Source organism: Populus alba, chromosome 12, assembly GCF_005239225.2.
Source record: "Populus alba chromosome 12, ASM523922v2, whole genome shotgun sequence".
Classification (NCBI taxonomy): domain Eukaryota; kingdom Viridiplantae; phylum Streptophyta; class Magnoliopsida; order Malpighiales; family Salicaceae; genus Populus; species Populus alba.
In genome coordinates this window covers 1,782,393-1,804,368 of record NC_133295.1, presented here as the reverse complement: position 1 = coordinate 1,804,368, position 21,976 = coordinate 1,782,393, and the positions used below count along the sequence as shown (strand labels likewise).

The 21,976-nt window shown below is 33.8% G+C and overlaps 1 protein-coding gene across 1 annotated transcript; it reads right to left on the bottom strand.

Moving 5' to 3' along the window:
• Positions 1-11,507: 11,507 nt before the first annotated feature.
• On the bottom strand, positions 11,508-14,850 carry LOC118035921 (receptor-like protein Cf-9 homolog). Its single transcript, XM_073403549.1, has one exon. The coding sequence runs from the start codon at positions 14,776-14,778 to the stop codon at positions 11,701-11,703; it is 3,078 nt and encodes a 1,025-aa protein (XP_073259650.1). The 5' UTR covers positions 14,779-14,850; the 3' UTR covers positions 11,508-11,700.
• Between the last annotated feature and the right edge of the window lie 7,126 nt (positions 14,851-21,976).

Sequence of the window (21,976 nt, the reverse complement as noted above, 5' to 3'; positions counted from 1 at the left end):
AATTGTATAAATAATAATAATAATAATAATAATGTAACAATAATAATAGTTGTTGAACCTTAAGGTTGAGAATAAAATATGTCGGTACAAATCTCTAATTGCAATGGAGTTTCTGGATGAAAGGAAATAATAAATAAATACAAAATTTATAAATAAATAATGTAAATTGGGAATAAGATATTTCAGAAAGATTAGTCGAAGAATATGAATAAATTTGTTCAATATAGTGTCAAATTTTATAAGAAACTTGAAAAAAATATATACCCGGAATTATTTAAAAGAAAATGAACAAGGGAAAAACTGTATATATATATTTTTTAAAATCTAGCCCCCTCTCTTGTTTAAAGTAGTCGGTCATGAAAGGGAGGAAAGGGCATTCTTCTTCTTTTCTTCCTTTCTTTTTCTCTAAATTTCTTAGGTAAATTAAATTCTTGAGGCATTAATAAGTCAGATTAGTGGAGTTAAACACATAATACACAAGAATTGTGAGCAATTAAAGTGAGAAAAAAAGTATAGTTTTAGAGAGAAAAACTAGGAAAAAAGAAGGAAGAAGAAGAAGGATTAGTGGAGGCTCGACTGAATAGCATTCGAAGTTGATATAATCAATAATTGGCAAGGTGTTTAAACCCATTCATTCAAGTTTGGCGGAAATTTAATGGTTTTGATAAATAATAAAAAAAACAAATTCTCAAAATCCAAGTGAGGAATCATTGTTGAAATTTAGAAGAATTGCAAAATCAGGTGTAATTGAAGTAATTAAGATGGAATAAGTTGTGATGGATGCAAAATCATGGGAAAACAAAGTAGGAATCATGGTGGTAATGAAGGGTGTTGTAACCCATTTTTGGGTCCCTATATAAAAAATAATAAAATATAAACAAATTCAAAAAAATATATTATCAAAAAATATAACAGTGAAAAAAGGCCAGAGCGTCCTAAAAATGCTCAAAAATTGATTGAGGATGTTCAAAAATATAAAAATTAAATTTTGACAGTATATCACTGACTGATGAGAGCCCCGATGATAAAGAAAATTCAATTTGAGGAAGAAAAGTCCAAAATTAGAAGTTTATGGACTCAATTAAATTTTATTGAAGGTTTAATTGAATTTATGGAGAGTTTAATTGCAAAAACAATTGATTTTGGAGTTAATTTGGGCTTTAATTGGAAGAAATGAAAGTTCTGGGCTCAAATTATAATTTTTGGAAGTTAATTTGGTCAAATCAGGGGTTTAATTGCATAAATATTGAAGTTTAATGGCCAATTAGGGACTTAATTGAAGAAATCCGAGACCAGGGACCAAACCGCAAAACGCGTGCAAATTGAGGGCTTAATTTTAAATCTAACGCGTTGTGGCACCAAAATCCATTTAAATGAAACGGCGCGTTTTGACCAAAACGGCGCCGTTTCATGCACTGTTTAAAAAAAAAAAAAGAAGAGGAAAACGCAAAACGGTGCCATTTGGAAACAATTTTTTTTTGTATCAATTTTGCTTAATATCGGTCTGTATTTTATGTCGTAAAATACAAATCCGGTATTAAAATACCCGGTTTTCGTCCCACGGTATTGTTCACACGACACTGTTCACACATGTATTTGGGCCTGACCCGGCCCATTCAGAAAGAAAAAATATCAAAATATTTGTTTCAGCATTTTATAATTTTTCCGCGTAGTTTTTATGTCATTTTGATTAATATTGGGCAGTATTTTTATGTCGTAAAATATAAATTCGGTATTCAAATACCCGGTTTTCGGCAAAAACATCAAAAAATACAAAAAACAATTAAAAAAAATGTTTTTGTGCATATGGCCAAGTGTCTCAAATCTAAAACATCATATTGTATTTTTCATATGTAAAAAAAAACAATATTTTAGCATGCATTTTGGCTTTAATAACCAGTTTATTAAAGTCAAGAGAACATTGACCAAAATCTCAAAAACAACAAAATATTTTATTTTGTTTGATTTTAGTATCAGGGATTATGAATTTATACGTAAATCGTATTCCTGATATTAAAAAGATATTTTCTTTTGACGACTTCGAATAGTTAGTTTTTTACCCGATAAAGATAAGGATCTCCTTACAACAGAGAAGGGCTTTTCTTAAACCGTAAACGAACCAACAATTCAAAAAACCACAACACGTTTTTAGATTTTATCAGACATTAAAACAATGCAGCCTACCTTAGGTAGGACGTAGTTGGGGTGCTAATACCTTCCCTTTACGCAGCCAGTCTCCGTACTCGATCTCTAAAGACCAGTTAAAATTCCTAGTAACCAGAATACTAGGTAGTGACTCTCAGTCCATATTTTCACTTGTAGAGACAAGAATTCCTTGTCTCTCCCGATTTGCTAGGAATAGATATTCCGATTTTTCCTTGAGGGTGGACGATCGCCGCGCCGCCGCACACGTGCGACAAAGGGCTAGGGCCGGCCATGTTTGTTTCTAAATTAGAAGCTGTTTGTTTGAATTAAATGTTTAGAAATTACATGAAATTAAGGTGTTGTTGATAATAATGATTAAAAATGAATTAAATTATTTTACCAAAATCTAATTGATTATATTAGTATATTGTGAATTAAGGTACATGTGTGATTTTGTAGGGGAATTGTGTTATTGATTTATAATTAATGGATTTAGTTAGATTAGCTTATTTTTAATGTATATTCATGAACGATTAAAGAAACAACCATGATGATGCAATGAACCTTATGATCTGTCAAGTATATGGTTTTGAGAGCAATTGGATAGTTGATAATAACTTTTATCAATTGTAATTAATCTTGTAATATTAATGAATAGGCGGAAAAGAATACTCATTTTATACATTAAAATTTTTTTATCTACTTAGTTGAAATTATATATGAAAGTTTCAAATATGATTTTGGATAGTTATGAGTTTGTGGGATTTTATAAAAATGGAATTTATGGATAACATATATAATATTTGCATGTTTAGTATTTTGTTAAGAAAAAGTAAAATATGTTAGTGGTAAATAAAAAGTGATTTGACTTGAATATTGAATAAGTCAATTTGGGGAGATTTTAATTTTGTGTTGTATTTCCTCTTTGAAGTTAGGAGAAATATCAGGAGTTGGGAAAGTAGCGGGAGGAGCTGGGTTTATTGGAGGACTAGGTAGATGACCAACACCTTATTCTATTTTTTTTAAAATGTTGTATCATTGTTGACTAAATTTGAAAATGAAAATCATGGGAATTATGTTTTGAGATGGACATAATGAATGACTCAACTTTAAACGAGAATTTATAAATCAAATTTAAAAGAGAGATGAATTGAATTAAGTAGAAACATTTCACCGCTTATACTCGTTAATTTTATTAACAAACATATAAGATGTTCAGATACTTAATTTATCATGTTGACGGTAGCTAATTAAATAAGTTATATCATAATTAATTGATTGTTTTGATAGACAAATATGTTAGTGGTAAATAAAAAGTGGTTTGACTTGAATATTGTATAAGTCAATTTGAGGGATGTATTGATTTTGTGTTGTATTACTTTTTTGAAATTAGAAGAAATATCAGGAGTTGGGAAAGTAGCAGGAGGAGCTACGTCTATTGGAGGAGCAGGTGAGTGCCCAACACCTTATTCTATTTAATTTTTTTTTTTATTTTTCTTCTTTAATTTTTCTTAAATGTTGTATCATTGTTGATTAAATTTGAAAATGAAAATCATGGGAATTATGTTTTGAGATGGACATAATGAATGACTCAACTTTAAACCAGAATTTATAAACTAAATGTAAAAGAGAGATGAATTGAATTAAGTAGAAACATTTCACTGCTTATACTTGTCAATTTTTATTAACAGACATATAAAATATTTTGATACTTAATTTACCATGTTGATGGTAGCTAAGGAAGTTATTTCGTTATTAATTAATTGTTTTGACCGACAAATAAGATGTTTTGGCATGTAATTTATTGTGTTGATGGTAGCTAAGAAAATAATATCAATATCAATTAATTGTATTGACAAACATGTAAGATATTGTGATATTTAATTTACCGTATTTGACAGTAGCTAAATGAATGATATCGATATCATAGACTTTATTGATAAAACATAAAGGGATGTTTTGAAATTTAGTTAGCTGTGTTGATGGTAATTAAGAAGATTGATTTGAAATACGTAGTGAGTTATGTGATGTTTATTATGAAGAATATAATATTCAGGTTGTTTGTATTGACGAGAATTGAGAAAACTAATGAGAATCTTAGTTTGAATAATTTAATGGTGACTTATTTGATATATACAGATCAATAAATTAAATTTATAATGTGGCGGCAAAAATTTAGAATAATCGCAAACATTAAATTGAGTGTATTAGTTTAGAGAAATACATTTATGAAATAATAAATTGGTATCTAGCTTTACTTAAATGATATATTAAAGTCCATCTCAAGATTGCGCTAACTTTACTTAAATATTTAGTAAATTAAACTTTTTTGTGTTAAATTCCTCCATGAATATAAGAATATGAAAATTATTAATCAAAATAGAGAGTTCAATGGCATGAAACATATAAATTCATGTTGAAATAAATACAATAGTGAAAAGAAGTGATAGTGAATACAGTTAGAAAAGAGAATAAATATAATATTTAAAAAAGAATCTTACCTCATTTTCATTGTTAAGAAAAACTTGGTGAAATTCTCTATAAAAATACTCATGGGCAAACTTCACTGCTAGCATATACTCATGGGCAAACTTTACTGCTAGATCTTGAACATAGTAGACAAGAATCTTGACAAGAATAGCGATCGAGGAGCCAATTTCGAGCAGCGCCGGTTGTTCTTGGTATTCTTCTTCATCATATCATAAAGTATATAAAATATGAAGAGTTCTGTTTATGCATGACAATGATGGGGTGTGGATAGTTTCAATGTACCGCTACCAAAAAACAAAAATATTCATCAACTTGTCGAGTGCCAAGTGCAGGTCAATTTCTCTTGCTCTTTTTTTCTAAAAAATACGAACTTATGGAAAACCCCCTAAAAACAATCGTGCTTTCAAGTCAAATATATGAGGCACTGCGGTTTGGCTTCAATGGTTTTTTTTTTTTTAATTTTCTTTCTAAGTAAGGTATTTTGGGACTAGTTTTTGTGTATGGAGATTGACTTCACTTTCCTCATATACCCTCTTTGAATCTGTGAGCTCCCAAGCTGCTGCACTCCGCTCTCTGGACATGTATTTAATTTGGGACTAATTTTTATGTATGGAGACCAAGTTACATCCATGACAAATTTTAAAGGGAGTTATTTGTGTTTAATTAGTTAGTGTTTCTGGATTAAAAAAAAAATGTAGAAAAGACCTGAACGTATTTAATTGAAAAAATAAATACGAAAATAACAAAATAAATTTATTTATAATCTTGAAGAGAATTTTTGTATTTTAAAAATAGAAATATAAGAAGGCATGTCTTCATTTATCCTCACTATTTTCGTTTTTTTATAGAGAGATAATTACTAAACACCAAGAATTAACATTGGTATTTTCAAGAACCAAAATTCCTTTTTAGGTTATATCTGGTAGAAGGAAAAAAAAAATCCTCACAATTTTTATCTATTTATATTTTTCACCCTTCCTCTTCATGTTCGATATAAATGATTGAGAGGGAGACATATTGAGGATGCAACGTTTCAACCATATAAATGGGGATTAAATGTCACCCTCCAAGCATGAAAGAGAAACCTTACCCTTTTTTGAAATGAAGGAATGAGTCTCTTTTCATATTTAATTATTTATTTAATTTATCACTTATTTATAAGCATCTCATCTTTCATCATTTATTATATTTAAATTCATAATCTGTTAAGGTGTGTGGTGTCCATTAATATCATTTATAAATTTAATTTCTTACAAGTCTCATCATTATCTAAATTTTCATCAATTCTTATCAAACATCTTTCAACACTTCATCTTTTTAACACATTTTAGTTCTTTACTTCTTTTTTATTTTTTTGTCGCCTTCAACAATTTTCTTGAAATTTTTATTAATTTGATATCAAATATAATATTAAATATTAAAAAATCAATTTAACCCAAAAGTTTAAGCTGTTAGGTTAAATTTCAAGATATATAATTTATATTATTCTTTAAAACATCCCCTCAAGTAAAAGTTTTTTGAACTTGAAATTTGTATATACCTATAATATCTTGTGTTTTATTTTTTATCAAATAATTGAGAATGATGAGATTTTGAATTTCTAATCGCTTGATTATCAAAACTCTAACATGCGAAAAAATTATGAAATTTTAAAATATAATTTATATTATTATTTTAATATTTTATATTAATAATACATGGTAAGCAAGACAAACCTTATAGTACAGAAAGCTTGTCAAAGTAACAATTACCTGGAAAATGTGTGCTTTGACAAGCCTTTTGTGCCATGCTTCGGGGTGCTTAATCGGAAAATAGTTTTGCATGAAGTAAGATATCACTAAATTTGTGAGACAATGAAAGGGGCAAAACAAAAACGATCCCCTATAATCCATATGCCAAAAACCCTCGGACAAGAGCCACTGGTTCAGATGTTCGAGAGAGAGAATATATATATAAAATACACAATGCCTAGCTATGGCCAATTTACCTATTTGTTTGCATTCAACCAACTCGAAGTGTAGCCCAGCAAGGAGCAGCAGAAGCAGTCTTCTGCTCATTTATGGAACAATTAACGAACTCCACAGCCAAATTTCTGTCTTAAAAGTCCTTCCTCCAATCAGTTCACGTTCATCTTCATCTTCTTTGTATCCTTTTTATCAATCATCACCTCTAATTTTGTCTTCAAAAGACTGCACAGAGCCATAGCTCACCTTTCTTCACTGTCAGATCAAAATGGATCTTTAAGGCAGAGATATCTTCGAGCACAGTTCCAAGAGGCCTAAAAGTCTTCACTATCAGACCAAATGGATCTTTAAGGTAGAGATTATCCTCGAGCACAGTTCCAAGAGGCCTAAAAGTCTTCACTATCAGGATAAGGTCGAGTTTGATGAATCTTATTATGGCCTTCAGTGTCGGTGGTTCTGTCGACGAGAGCTAGTGCTGGAGACTCAGATGGCACGTCCTGGATCATGTGCTTCTGTTAAACATGTTGTCTTCCCACTTTCCATTTCTCTGCACCGTCGATGTCAAGTGGGACATGTGTGAAGAAACTACTCACTATTTTTTATCATGTACTTATGGTAGGGATTTGCTCATGATTGTTCCATTTTGTAGAAAAAGAAATTAATTTAGCATTTGGTGAAGGAAATACGCCAAACATAATGAATTTTATTATTGTAATAATTAATAAAATCAGTTTTTTTTTTAAAGAGAAAAATCTAGAAAATTTATTGGTTTTTCAGTGGTTTTTTGTTTTTCTAATCATTTTTTTATTATTTTCTTGGTGTGGTGATTTTTTCAGTTTAAACAATTTTCCAGTTTTTTTCTCACCCTACTTATATATAATTGAAAAAAATATGTACTTATTTATTTATTTATGCATTTCCATCAAATCTGGTTATAAAAATCATTTCTTTAATTGATTTCATTTTTAAACAAGAAAGGGGTCAATCCATTTTTGAAACTGGGATAAATATTTGTATAAAATATCTTTCAATTATGAGTTCGGTGTAGATCTCTATCCTTCGGAAGGGGAATTCTTTTGCTTGCACGAAGGTCCCATCATTTACAATTGACAAGTACTGCAAAGTATAAATCAGCCAACCTCTTTGAAAAGGGTTTGGATTTAAATAATTAGGTCTAGAACGTAGAAGTTTGGACCTACCTAGGGCATGAAAAGGAAACAACATGCATCCTGCCTACGTTTGCCTAACTTGATAGAAATGCAAGTTGCTATAATATATTTACTGCTAGATCTTGAACAGAGTAGACAAGAATCTTGACAAGAATAACGAGGAACCAATTTCGAGCAGTGTCGGTTGTTCTTGATATTCTTATTAATATCATGAAATATATAAAATATGAAGAGTTTTGTTTGCTATGCCTGCTTGGACATGGAAATGATGGGGTATGGATAGTTCCTATGTACCTACAAAAACAAACAAAACACATTGTCAAGTGCCGAGCACAGATCAATTTCTCTTGTTCTTTTATTTTTTTCTTAAAAAAAAATACGAACTTATGGAAAACCCCAAAAACATAAGTCGTATTTTTCCATTACAACATGGTTCAAGTCAAACACATGGGGCACTGCGGTGGTTTGGCTTCAATGGTTTTTTTCTTTCTAAGAAATGTATTTTGAGACTAGTTTTACTGTATGGAGACTGACTTCAGTTTCCTCAGCAATCTCTAACTTAGCCAGTGGCTTCAATGGTTTTTTTTCTTTCTAAGAAGTCTTTGATTGAATAAATAGAAATAAATATTTAAAATAAATTCATTTCTATGATATTTTTAGAATAAATTTTTGTATCTTTAAAATAAAAAAATAGAAGAAGACGTGTCTTCCTCTATCCTCACTGTTTTCGTTTTTTTTATCAAGAGATAGTTCCTGCAGTGCACTAAGAAAGTAAGAATTAAGATTGGTATTTTCAAGAAAAGAATTCTTTTTCAAAATTAATTTGTTTTTAGGTTATATCTGGTGCAAGGAAAAATAAAATAAAATGTCACCTTTTTTATCTATGAATTTTTCACCCTCTTCCTCTTCATGTTCGATGCAAATTATAGAGGGGCAGAAATATTGAAGATGTAACGTTTCAATATAAATGGGATTAAATGTCACCCTCCAAGCATGAAAGAGAAACCTAACCCTTCTTTGAAATGAATCGATTCTCACTTCATATTTAATCATTTATTTAATTTATTACTTATTTATGTATGTATCTCATCTTTCATCATTTATTATATTTAAATTCATAATCTATTAAGGTGCGTGGTATATATCCATTAATATAATTTATAAATCTAATTTATTACAAGTCTCATCATTATCTAAATTCTTAAACACTTCATCTTTTTAACTCATTTTAGTTCCTTACACTTCATTTTTTATTTTGTCACCTCAACATTTTCCTTATATTTTTTAATCTCATATCAAACGCAATATTAATATCACATGGTACATGAGACAAACCTTAAACATGTTTAGGCTCAATGATTAGAGTACAAAAAGCTTGTCCAAGTACACACATGGAAAAAGTATACTTTGACAAGCTTTTTGTAATAGTTTTGCGTGAAGTAAGATATCATTAAATTTGTGAGAAAAGGGAAGGGACAAAACAAATGGATCCCATATAAATATCCATATGGAAGAAAGCCCTCGAACTAGAACCACAGGTTCAGATCTTTGAGAGGGATAATATCAAAAAAAAAAAAAATCCACAACGCCTAAGGCCCATTTACCTATTTGCTAGCATTCAATCAACTTCAAGTGGAGCACAGCAAGGGGCAGAAGCTGTCTTCTGCTCATTTTTGAACAATTACCGAACTCCACAGCCAAATTTCGAAATAGCACTTCCTTCAATCAGTTCACACTCATCTTCATCTTCTTTGTATCCTTATTATCAATCACCACCACTAATTTTTTCTACAAAGACTACAATAGCTTACCTTTCTTCAGTATCAGATCAAATGGATCTTTATGGGGCAGATTATTCTCAAGCACAGTATCACACATGTCTGGTGTCAAGGCGATAGCATCCACTCTTAATGTTGGTATCCCGGAAAAATAGGGAAAAATAGGGAGATAAGAATTCTAGGATTTTTTTTTTTTATCTTTATATAAATATAATAGGAGTCTTTACCTAGTATTTTGATTATTAAGAATGCCAACTGGTCTGAAAGATCAGGTACGAGAAATAATTACGTAAATAGAAAATATTAGTATCACAAGCACACTCTATCTAAGATAAACTGTATTATTTAATTGTTTCATATATTCTAAGGTATTGTTGTGTTTTTTTTTTTTTTTTGGTTTGTCTATTATTCAAGAAAAGCTTTTCTTAATGAGGAGATTCTTATTTTGCAAGGTAAAATCTAACCATTCTAATCATTGCAAAAAAAAAAAACTAATTTTTATTTAATATTAGGAATATGTCTTACGTGTAAGTTTGTAATCGTAGATATTAAAAAGGAAGACAAAATTTTTTTTTTTTTTGAAATATTAACTTAGTTCTCGTGACATTAATAAACTTGTTATTAAAACCGCAAATACATGCTAAGACATATTTTTTAATTTTCTATGTTGTATGAAATTACGATAATATATATATTTTTTATCTTTGAGAAACTTAGTCGTATGTATGAAAATAAAACATTTATTTTTCATATATATATATATATATATTTGCCACAATTCTTAAAAAAACCAAGTATTTTAATATATCAAATTTATATTTTTATAAAAAAAATACAAACCACAAAATGAATACACAATAAAACCACTAATCTCTCTGTTTTTTATTTTTTTTGGACTGGGTCCAGCTCGGTCCATGTAACAGGGCTGGACCCAGCAGGCCTATACAGGAAGAAGTTAATTATAAATAAAGATGCATGGTACCTATGTAATTAAAATGCAAAGGGGGAAGAATGTATGAAACTTACCTGTAACTGAGACAGACGAAGATGTGAGGTTGTTGGTTGTTAACGCTCCTTTCTTCAATTCTGCCTCTATCTTTTGATTTGGTCCTTGGGGTTTCACAATTTTATAATCAAGCCCCTGGATAATTTGTAATTGGACCCCTGAATTTTAGCACCATTTACAGCACAATTCTTGTTCTTTCTGAACTATTTAATTCATTCCTCAATTGCTCTAAACTTGGATATCTTCTTCTCATTGCTATTATTTTTTGTTTTTTTTATGAATATTTCTTTTTTAATATGAGGATTAAAAATAAGTAACAACACACACAGTTCCTAGAGGCCTAAAAGCCTTAAACTCAGCAACAAAACCTGCAAAATCACCAAGAAGATTGGAAGACTAGGAGAAGTGCTACTGCAGAATAAGGTCCCTTTTCCCCTACCATTGTCTCTCAGACTCCATGTGCTTGAACAGAGAGAGAATTGAGAACCGAAATATTTGTTATTTCCAGGTCAGGAGTGTAATGTGAAGGAAGCTTTATGATAAGGTAGGTGGATAAGATTCTTCAAATCAAGGTTTACAATACCGTTCTGAAATTCATTCCAAATCTTCGTTTGATACTAAAATTTTCTATACCAGTTCATTTTGGCGTGTCTCAAAACTAGTATTATCACTTATAAAATATTTTTTATACATTTAAAGAAATTTAATTATATTTGTTGTTCTTAATTTCTTTATTGTTTTTGTTCTATTTCTCTCTACTAATTAATATTGATTTGGTAATATAAAGCATGATTTTATAGTACTTTAATATAAACTACAACATACATTAACATTCTTTGACTTTTTTTCATAGAAGTAAAAAAAAAAAAAAATGAACAACAGAAATCCAGTACTATGAATCTGCCACTTTATTGTTGTTCCAATATCAACTCTACTTGGTATCTCGTGAGGTAAAACCTTCATTGAAATTGTGCTGCAATAATAAAAAAAAAAACATATAACTATAGTCATGAATACTTATAGTTCTATACTCATAGAATTAGAAATGTTAGACTTAATTATCAAATGAAATAGCAAAGAAAAGATAGTCTAACACAAACTTTGCTAATAAGAACTGAAAATATCAAAAGATAATCCAAATGCATTTTTTAATTTCTTCTTGCACCATATATGCGAGCATTCTTCTTTGTTCTTCCTCCCTTCAGATTCCATTGACGTTCAACCATCCTATGAAACCATGCAGGTCGTCTTGTTCTAAACACAATATAACCCATTGTGACTCCAAATACAAACCCACATCCATACCCCATTGCCACAGCTTTCCATCCAAACCCATCTTCAAACAGTGTTGAATCATCTCCTTCATTAAAGTTTGATGGCAGTAATGGTGGTACCACGCCATTGTTGCATTCTGTTGGCATTGGGAATCCACATAAACCCAAGTTTCCTTGAAATGAGCTTGGACCAAACGTGTTGAACTGCTTCCCACCAGGTATGGGCCCCTCGAGTTTGTTTTGTGAAAGGTTTAAGACTTCAAGAAATGTTAGATCTGTCAACTGCACAGGAATCCTTCCCGTAAGCATATTCGAAGACATATCTAATGACTGTAGATTGGTTAAAAACCCTAATGATGATTGGATATGGCCTGTAAGGAAATTGTGAGAGAGGTTGAGTTGTTGAAGTCCTTTAAGCTTTCCAATTGGTTTTGGAATCTCACCGGTGAAACTGTTACTTGATAAATCAAGTACTCTGAGGATACTTTGGATTTTCACAAACTCAATTTCCAACCCTTTCCATGTCATTTTTATGGAATAGGTGTAGCCAGACGAATTTCTTGCCGTCATGTAAAACATATCTTGATCGACATTCATCATTCCTTCAAGACTATTGAAAAACTCTTCTGGTAATGGTCCTCTAAAATTATTTTCAGAGATGTCAAGAATCTGTAATTTGGAGAAGGAATTAAAAGTAGTCGGACCCTTCATAAAACCTTGGAGTTTATTGGATTTTAGAACAAGAATCTTTAGCTCTGGAAGCATTTCTAGGAAATAGGGGAATGTATCCTCAATCTTATTGTTACCAAGATTAAGAAACTCCAGCATTGTGCAGTTGACGATAGACAATGGTATTTTCCCTTCTAACTCATTGCCATTGAGGTTGAGATATTGCAAGTTACTTCCCTTTGAAAATGTTGATGGAATAGTGCCCCGGAGATTGTTCATGCCTAGATGAAAAACTGAGAGTTCGTTGCTGAAGTTTCCCAAACATTGTGGTGCAGAACCACTCAAGTTATTGTTGGAAAGGTCCAGGACTCGAAGGGATTTTAACTTGCAAATTGAAGAAGGAACCTCCCATGTCAATTTATTGTTGGATGCAAGAATAAGAAATTGCAAGTTCTCTTGTTTGAAAATTGAACTTGGGATTGGACCATGCAAGGAGTTATTGCTCAAATCAAGGAATCCTAATGAATTGTGTTGGAATTCACTTATATTGCCTATGAATTGATTATTATGAAGGTCCAAATGGAATAGAGAAGGGAGAGCAAATAAAAAGGATGGTATCGTCCCATTGAGTGAGTTACCATATAAAAATAATTGGTATAGATCTAGAATGGTACTTAGTTGAGAATGGATTGGGCCTTGGAGTTGATTGTTTGATAAATCTAAATATACGAGTAGGGTTAGCTTAGCGAAAGAATCTGGAACCTGACCTTTCAAGTTAGTGGAACTAAGATCCAAGGAAATGAGCTGTACAAGATTTCCAAGTGATGATGGAATCTGACCTATAAAATTATTGGAACTAAGATCCAAGGAACTGATCTGCATAAGATTTTCAAGTGATGATGGAATCTGACCTGTAAAATTATTGTAACTAAGATCCAAGGAATCAAGCTGCACAAGATTTCCAAATGAAGATGGAATATGACCACTGATATTATTATTTGAGAGGTCTAATTCAAAGAGCCATGTAAGATTACCTAACTGAGCTAGTTTTGACCCAACAATGTTACAATTACTAAGTATCATGTACTTTAATGACTTTAAATTACTGATGGCGTCATTTTCTAGATAAATTGAAATTCTTGTATCAGAAAGGACCAACAACCAGAGGACATTACTCACATTGGAGGAAGGAAAAGAGCCAGTGAGGCCTTCATTATCTTGCAGAATGAGAAATTCGAGGTTTGGGAGGAGAAAGATGTTACCTGGGATTTTCCCTTGCAATCCGCAACCCAAAAGGGAAAGAGATGACAAAGTAGAGGACAGATTGGTCAAGGAATTAGGTACAACCAAAGACATATTTACAGAACTCAAAGCGAGATGTCTTAGCTTTGTTAGGTTTTGAACAATCTTGTCAAAAGAAACTGGTTCTACACTTAGATAGTCGTTTCCAGAGAGAGAAAGTGAAACCAGCTTAGTGAGTTGCCCAAAATCATATGGAATCGAACCAGTAAAATTGTTGTTTGCAAGATCCAAATGCTGGAGGTGCTTAAGGTTTCCTATTGAGGATGGTAATTTTCCTTGCAGTCTACAATATTCAAGGGAAAGAAATGACAAAGAAGAAGACAGATTCAAGGAATTGGGTACAACCACTGACATGTCTACTGAACTCAAATCGAGTTCTCTAAGCTTGGTTAGGTTTCGAACAAGCTTGTCAAAAGACATTGGTCCTACACTTAGATGGTAGCTTCCAGAGAGATCAAGAGAAATCAATTTGGAGAGACGGAAGACTTCTAATGGAACTCGGCCTGCGAAATTGGAATAACTTAGATTAAGATGTGTCAGATTGGAAAACTGGCCAAACCGAGAAGAAATATGGGAGGAGTTGAAATCATTGAAAGAGAGATCGAGCTTCTGAAGATGATGAAGAGAGAAGAGAGAATTATTGGAATGGAGGGTGCCATAAAGCATGCTGCAAGAGAGGTTCAGTCCAGTGACTTGCCCGGTTTTCACATCACAAGTGACCCCACCCCACAAGCAGCAATCTGTACCGTCTTTCCATGACTCTGTCTTGGGATATCGGCAAAGCATCTTTCCATGACTTAGCCAAGAATTTTTAATGGAAAAGGATTGTTTGAATTGAAGGAGAGAAAGACTTTGGTGATGAGCACACAAATGATTAGAAGAGGAGTAATTTGAGGAGAATGATGATGAAATTGTTGTATGAAAATGGAAGAGAAACAAAATGGAACAGAGAAATTGAGTGAGGGATAATGAAAACTTCATGTTGGCTTTTCAGGATTCAAAGTGTATTTGGAATGCTGAACGATTGGGGAGAGATGAGAAATAAAGAAAGGAACCCTTAGTAGTATTTATAGACAAACCAATCTTAGATTCTTCTGTTCATTCAGTTTCTGTAATTAAAAAAAAAAAAAACAACCTTGAGTCCTAAGTCCTAACAACTTGGTCTGTCTTCGGAACCTGGATATGCTATCCAGTAAGTGGTCCCTTTGTTGACTATACAAGAGTGTTGGAAACACGGCACAATTAATTTCCAGAATTGACATTTTTTAACAGTAGATAATACTATATAGGTGCACTACGCTGTAAGTTGTCCTACATTTATTTCAATATAAAAAAAATGTTAAGTTGATAAAACCATTTCTAAAAAACAAAAAAATTTCAAGACTCAAGGTATTATGAATTTAATAATTTAAAAATATAAATAAAAAAATATTATGAAAATTAATAAACTTACAAAAAAAACAACAACATTGAGTCCTAACAACTTGATCTGTCCTTTTTCTTGACCCCAAAGTCATTTTATATAAAAAACAAATTGTTTGAGAAATGAAATTTCTTGAGCACTGTTGTAACCCATTTTTGGGTCCCCATAAAAATAAAATAAATAGCCAAAAGAGTGTAGAAAAAATAACAGGAGACAGAAGCGCTCAGGAAACAGTCAGAAAATTGGTCAAGAAATTTAAAAATACAAGGATTGAATTTTTTTAACAGTATATTCTTGAAGGATGAAAGCCCTATTGAGAAGGAAAATTTGAATTTTGAAGAGAAAAGCCCAAATTTGAATGTTTATGGACTTAATTGGATTTTTATTTGAATTTATAGAAGATTTGATTGCAAGAAAAATTGATTTTTAAGTCAATTTGGGCTTTAATTTGAAGAAATTTAAGTTCTGGGGCCAAAATATATTTTTTAGGAATTTATTGGGTCAAATCAGGGGCTTAATTGCATAAATATTGAAGTTTAATGGCCAATTAGGGACTTAATTGTGAAAATCCGAAACCAGGGACCAATTTGGAGAAGGCGCAAAGATAGAGGGGGCTGTTTGGAATTGTTTCAGGGGCTTAATTGAAGAAATTGGAAGTTTTTTAATCAATTAAGGGCTTAATTGTGAAAATCAGAGGCCAAGGACCAAAGTGAAAAACGCGGCCAACTATAGGGGTAGGGACCGAATTTGGCAGGGACGCAATTGAAGTTTATTCTTGATTGAAGGACTCGATTGAAGGACTTAATAGAACAAATGACAAATTAGGGACTGATTTAAAAACAAAGTTTCTGGCGCCTTTTTTTTTTTAAATGAAACGGCGCGTTTTGTCCAAAACGACACCGTTTCATGCATAAATAAATTTTTTTAAAAAGGAGGGAAACCGAACGGTGCCGTTTTGAACGGCACTGTTCACTGTCTTCTTCCCCCCGAACATTACAGCGGGGAAGAAGGAAAACTTTGTAATTTTTTTATTCTTTTTGCAGGTCCCTCTTACCAACCGACAGAGACCCCACGCCGGTGGGCCACCGACAGAAACAATGGCCGACAACCCGCCTCGTGGCCGAAGCCGAGGGAGGCCCGCCGCTCCCCGACAACCGCTCCTCAACCCGCTCCTGGGTCCACGTCGAAGTCGCGCCATGGTTCTATAAATAGAGAACCAAAAGGGAGAACGGGGGACGGGAAAAAAGAAAAGAAAAGAGAGGAACCCCGAAACAAAGCGAAAAAAAAAGAAGAGAGAGAGGAAGAGAGAGAAACACTGTAACAGAGGAGAGAGAAGCCGTCGTCCGTGAAGCTAGGACACTGCCACCACCACCGCAGCCCCGCCAGCAAACCACCTCCTCCACCGCACCAGGTACGCCTCCTTTCCTCCCCCTGCATTTTTTTTGTTAATATATATCAGTTTTGCCTTCTGCAGAATCGTTCTGCATGCAGGAGGCGGGGGGGGAAAATTAATTCCCCCCCGTGCTTCTTTTTTATTTTTCTCTGGGCCAGATTGTGTCTGGCCCAGAGTTATGTGGGCCGGGCCAGAGGGATCTGGCCCAGACCGAGGTTAATTAGTTTTTGGGCCGAGTTCGGCCCAGTACCTGTTGGGCCGAGTTCGGCCCAACGACTGTTAGGGCGGGGTCCGGCCCCTTTTTAATATATAAATATATTATATTATATTATATTATTATTATTATATGTGTATATACATATATACTTTTTTTTTTTTTTGAAAAAAAAATCTAAAAATAAAATTGTTGTTATTTTCTTTTCATATAAATATATTGTTGTTTTTTATACATTTGGTTTGTATTTTTATACTGTAAAGATACAAAACCAGTGTTAAAAAATACCCGGTTTTCGTCAAAACATCAAAGATTTTTCAGAATAAAAAATGTTTTTGCTTTTAAAAAAAAATTTCTAAAAAGTCCCTAAAAATATTGTTGATTTTTCTGCATATTTTTAGCAAAGTGGATTAATATTGGTTTGTATTTTTTATACCGTAAGGATACAAGCTCAGTATTAAAATACCCCGATTTTTCGTCAAAGCATAAAAAAATAATATTTTCAAAAAAAAAATTTTGTTTTAAAATACGGCCTAGTATCTCCAAATATATATATATATATATATATATATATATATATATATATATATATATATATATATATATATATATATATATTATAACATCATATTTTCACACAACAAAGAAAGTTTCAAAACAATATATATATTAACATGCATTTTGGCTTTAATAACCAGTTTATTCAAGCCATGAGAACTAGGCCAATATTTCAAAAATGCTAAAAAACCTTTTTTTTGTTTTCTTTTAGTATTTGGGATTACGAATTTATACGTAAAACGTATTCCTAAATATTATCAATAAAGTTTGGTATAGACGTTAGAACGGTTAGGATTTTACCCGATAAGATAAAAGACCTTCTTATTGAGGAGGATTTTTCTTGAACCATGGACAAACCAACGACTAAAATTACAATAACACTTTAGTTTTTTTTTTATCAGACGATAAAACAATGCAGCTTACCTTAGGTAGGGCGTATTTGGGGTGCTAATACCTTCCCTTTACGCAACCAGTCTCCGTACCCGATCTCTGAGACCGGTTAGGTTCCTAGTGACTAAAATACTAGGTGGCGACTCCAAAGAACCAAAAATAAAAAAAAATTCGCCAGTCGAACCCTCAATTTAATTTTTTGATTTTTTAGGGGTGCGACAGGATGGCGACTCCGCTGGGGACGTTGTAGACTAAGCATTGTTTTTGTCTGATTTGTTGGTTTTTTGTGTGTTTATTGTTAATATGCCTTTCCTTTTATTTGCGTATTTATTTTTTATTTTACGCATATTATTCATGCATTGTATATAATTGTTTCATGCATCACTTACCTTAAATTTGAAAAGCACACACAAGCTTTAAGTTAAGTGGGGAATTAACGATTTACCCTAAGACTATTGGTCAGGGTTTAAATGCGTGAAACACCTAACTCATATCTGAGTGCCTGCTTGGTAATGGTGGGCATACGTGTCTTAACTGTTCCTTGCAACGCCCCCATACTTCTTTACGAAGAATGTCACTGGGCAGATATGAGACCCTTCGAGACCAGATAGAAAAACTACCCTCTCTCACTTAATAAATAGAGCTTGTCTTTAGGTTATGAATCTTATTTTCATTTGCATCACGATTAACGGTTAAATTCATCAACTCAGGTTTTGAGCTGAAATCATGACTAAATACCTCTCTTTCCAAGAATATGGACAAGAGTCTGAGTTGGCTCAGATTGCCGAAGGAAAATGCCCAAGAATCGATGCTAGTGGGTTACCATGCATTACCAAGGTAAATCACATGGTAAACGATTTAGGAAAGTTATTGCCTATCATGGAATATGTTGACGAGACCCTGTTTGAAAGGCGACATGGGAGGATTGCACAAATAATGAAGTTGCCTGTACAAGCAGCGACGATCAAAGCCCTTCTGAATTTTTGGGATCCCAGTTATCGATGCTTTACCTTTGGAAACATCGATATGACGCCCACCTTGGAAGAATATGAGAGAATCCTGGATTTTCCAAATGACAGCTGCCGAATCTACCGCCGACGCAGATTTGAAGACACAGCTACGGAAGTAGTTAGTTTATTAGGCTTAGGAAAGATCAACCAGTGTAGAAGTGCTGAAGGGGGTTTTAAATGGAAGGTCATTGAAGCTCGAATGAAGAAAAATGCCGAAGAAGGCAAGTTGGGAGACGAATGATATAGGTTGGTGGCCTTCGCCATTTTTGGGCTAGTGTTGTTCCCTTCTGAAACTGGGGTCATCAGTTTAGAAGCAGCGAGTGTCTTCATCGAATATGAGCATGACCGGATCAATCCTTCCTCAGCCATCTTGGGGGAAACCATGTTATCTCTCAATCACTGCCAAACACATGGAAAAGGAGCTATGAGGTGCTGCGTCCCTATGTTGTACCTATGGATAATCAGTCATATCGAAGCACCAAGAGACATCTTCAACAACTTTTGGTGGTTTGACTTGCGACCGTTAAAGATTACCATAGATGAGACTTGGAAGAATTGGGATGAGAAGGCATGGAGGGATAAGTATGCAGCATTGCCAAGTAGCAACTTCAAATGGAAAGCACCATGGATGAACAACGCTATTTGCATAATGAGTTGCGGAAGCAAGATATGGGTTCCTTTAATTGGTGTAACTGGTTACATCAGCTATGCGCCCGCCCTCGTAACAAGGCAGTTAGGCGGAATGCAATATACGCCAAGAACCTTGGGTTTAGCTGATTTCATTGGGTTATTCAAGCACCAACCGTTCATCAAAGAAATGGAGCTTATCCGACAGGATTGGGAAAGACCCGTGAAGGTGAAAAGAGAAGAAGGAAGCAGTTTTGAAACCTCATTCAGCCATAATTATACAGTTTGGAGGAATGAGGATTTTTCTGAAGTAAAGGGTCTCTCTACACAAGAACAGTCAGAGGCAGCGATAGAAACACATAAAAGGAAAAGAAAGGATGATGAAGAAGATCTAATAAAGCAGCTAGATCAGTGTGTAATAGAGCTCAGCAAAAGTAAGGGGCGACAACAATTGTTAGAGAACCAGCTAGAGGAGGAAAATACGATGAGGGTTTTCTTGAATCAGCGGTTAGAAAAACAAGAGAAGCAGCTAATGTCTCTAAAGGAATGGCAGAAAAGGGCTGAGGTAGCTGAAGACATAACAACGGGGGTCCAGGCTGAGTTAAGGAATCGAATAGCTGATTATGATGAGTTGGTCAAGAAGAATGGGATAGCAGAAAAAGAATTGGCTAAGGTTAAGAGGGCAACAAAAGGCGTGAATGTTGATAAGGAGACGATGGATTCTTTGAAGAAGGGAAGGAAACTTCTTTTAAAGAAAATAGAAGTTGAGAAGGAGAAGAATCGTCTAGCCAACCTCGACATAGAAGAAGAAAGGAAGGTTAGATCTCAATACATGGTGCAGCTAGAGGAAGAAAGAAATGCAAGAATGGCCGCTGAGTCTGACATGAAAGATTACCAGAAGAGAGCCGAGTCTTCAAAAGGAAGGATGAGGGCTTTACAAGCGGAGATCGAGGTACGAGAAGAAGAGTTAAGGGAGTTGAGAAGCCACTACTTCGAGATGGAAGAAGAGATGAGTAAGGCTAAGCAAGAGCGTTAAGAATGCCAAGACTACATGGACAACTTTGCAGTTCAAGTCAATTCCAAAATAGCAGAGCTGGATATCGAAAAGGAAGAGCTACAAAGAACAAGAGATAAGTTGGCACAATCAGAGGGTATGGTGCGAGTATTGGAAAGAAGCAACGAAGCCTTAGGAGCCAACAACGAAGCAATAATCGAAGATAACACCGTATTCCATGCCAGAATAAGACATATGGAAAAACAGGTTGAGCAAGTAGCCCGTTATGCAGAAAGGTTGCAACAACAAGCCACCCAAGTCGGAAATGATGCTTCAAAGTATCGAGAATACATGGGGGCAATGGCCTGTTTTATTGGGGATTTAGCTAATAGAGGAAATGCTTTTTAGAGGTAGCAATGTATAGGACTCTCTTTCCCATTATTGTTTTGTATGAGCAAGTTTGTTATTTATAAGAAGTCCATGACGTATTTCCTTTCTTAATGGGTTTGGTAAACCACTATGATAAGAACTTGGCAAACCCTCCTTTATGGTAATCGGGTCAACTCAGAAATCTTGCTTAAAGGTTACGAAAGTCATGAATCAGCTCATAAAATATGCATATATACACATTACATATGCATCACATTCTCATCACGTATTTTTGTTTTTAATTTATCATATGCATTCCAGATCGCGAAACATAGGTCCCCCTTCCAAAGTCCACTACACTCGGCAAAGAGCAAGAATGGAAAACGAAGGAAGGTCACAACCCGAATCTCAGTACCAAAGAGAACTTGAAGGAGTTCAGAATGATGTGGCAAACCTAACCCGTATGTTAGAGCAAATATTGAGAGCCAGAGATGGAAAGGGAACATCTACTCAACCTAATGAAGCACCAGCAGCAGCTCAAATCCTTGTCGCACCTATAAACATAGGGGCAAATACACCAACTAAGCAGAGTCCTGCTCGGCCCATCCAAATCCCTATTACAATGGATTTAACAAACGAAGATCCACATGACTTTAAATTCTCTAATCATGAAGGAGATGATAAGTGGACTGCCCTAGAAGAAAGGCTAAGGGCAATTGAAGGAAATGATTTTTTTGACCCAATTAGGGCCGCTGAGGTATGTTTAGTACCTAATATTGTAATTCCAAAGAAGTTTAGAGTGCCGGAGTTTGTTAAGTATACTGGGATGGAATGCCCGAAGACCCATCTCCGCTCCTACTATAACAAAATGGCAGAGGTTATCCACGACGACAAAATGTTAATTTACTTCTTCCAGGATAGCCTGACCGGATCGGCCCTCAGTTGGTATATGAGGTTAGACAATATTAGGATCAGGAAATGGACAGACTTGGCTGATGCTTTCTTAAAGCAATACAAGTTCAACCTAGAGATTGCTCCTGATAGGACCAGTCTGATTAGCATGGAGAAAGGAACTCAAGAGTCCGTAAGGGCTTATGTTCAAAGGTGGCGTGACCAAGCTATCAACGTGCAACCTCCGCTGATAGAGACAGAAATGGTGACTTTGTTTGCCAAATACTTTCAGGGCTCCATACTAATGAAC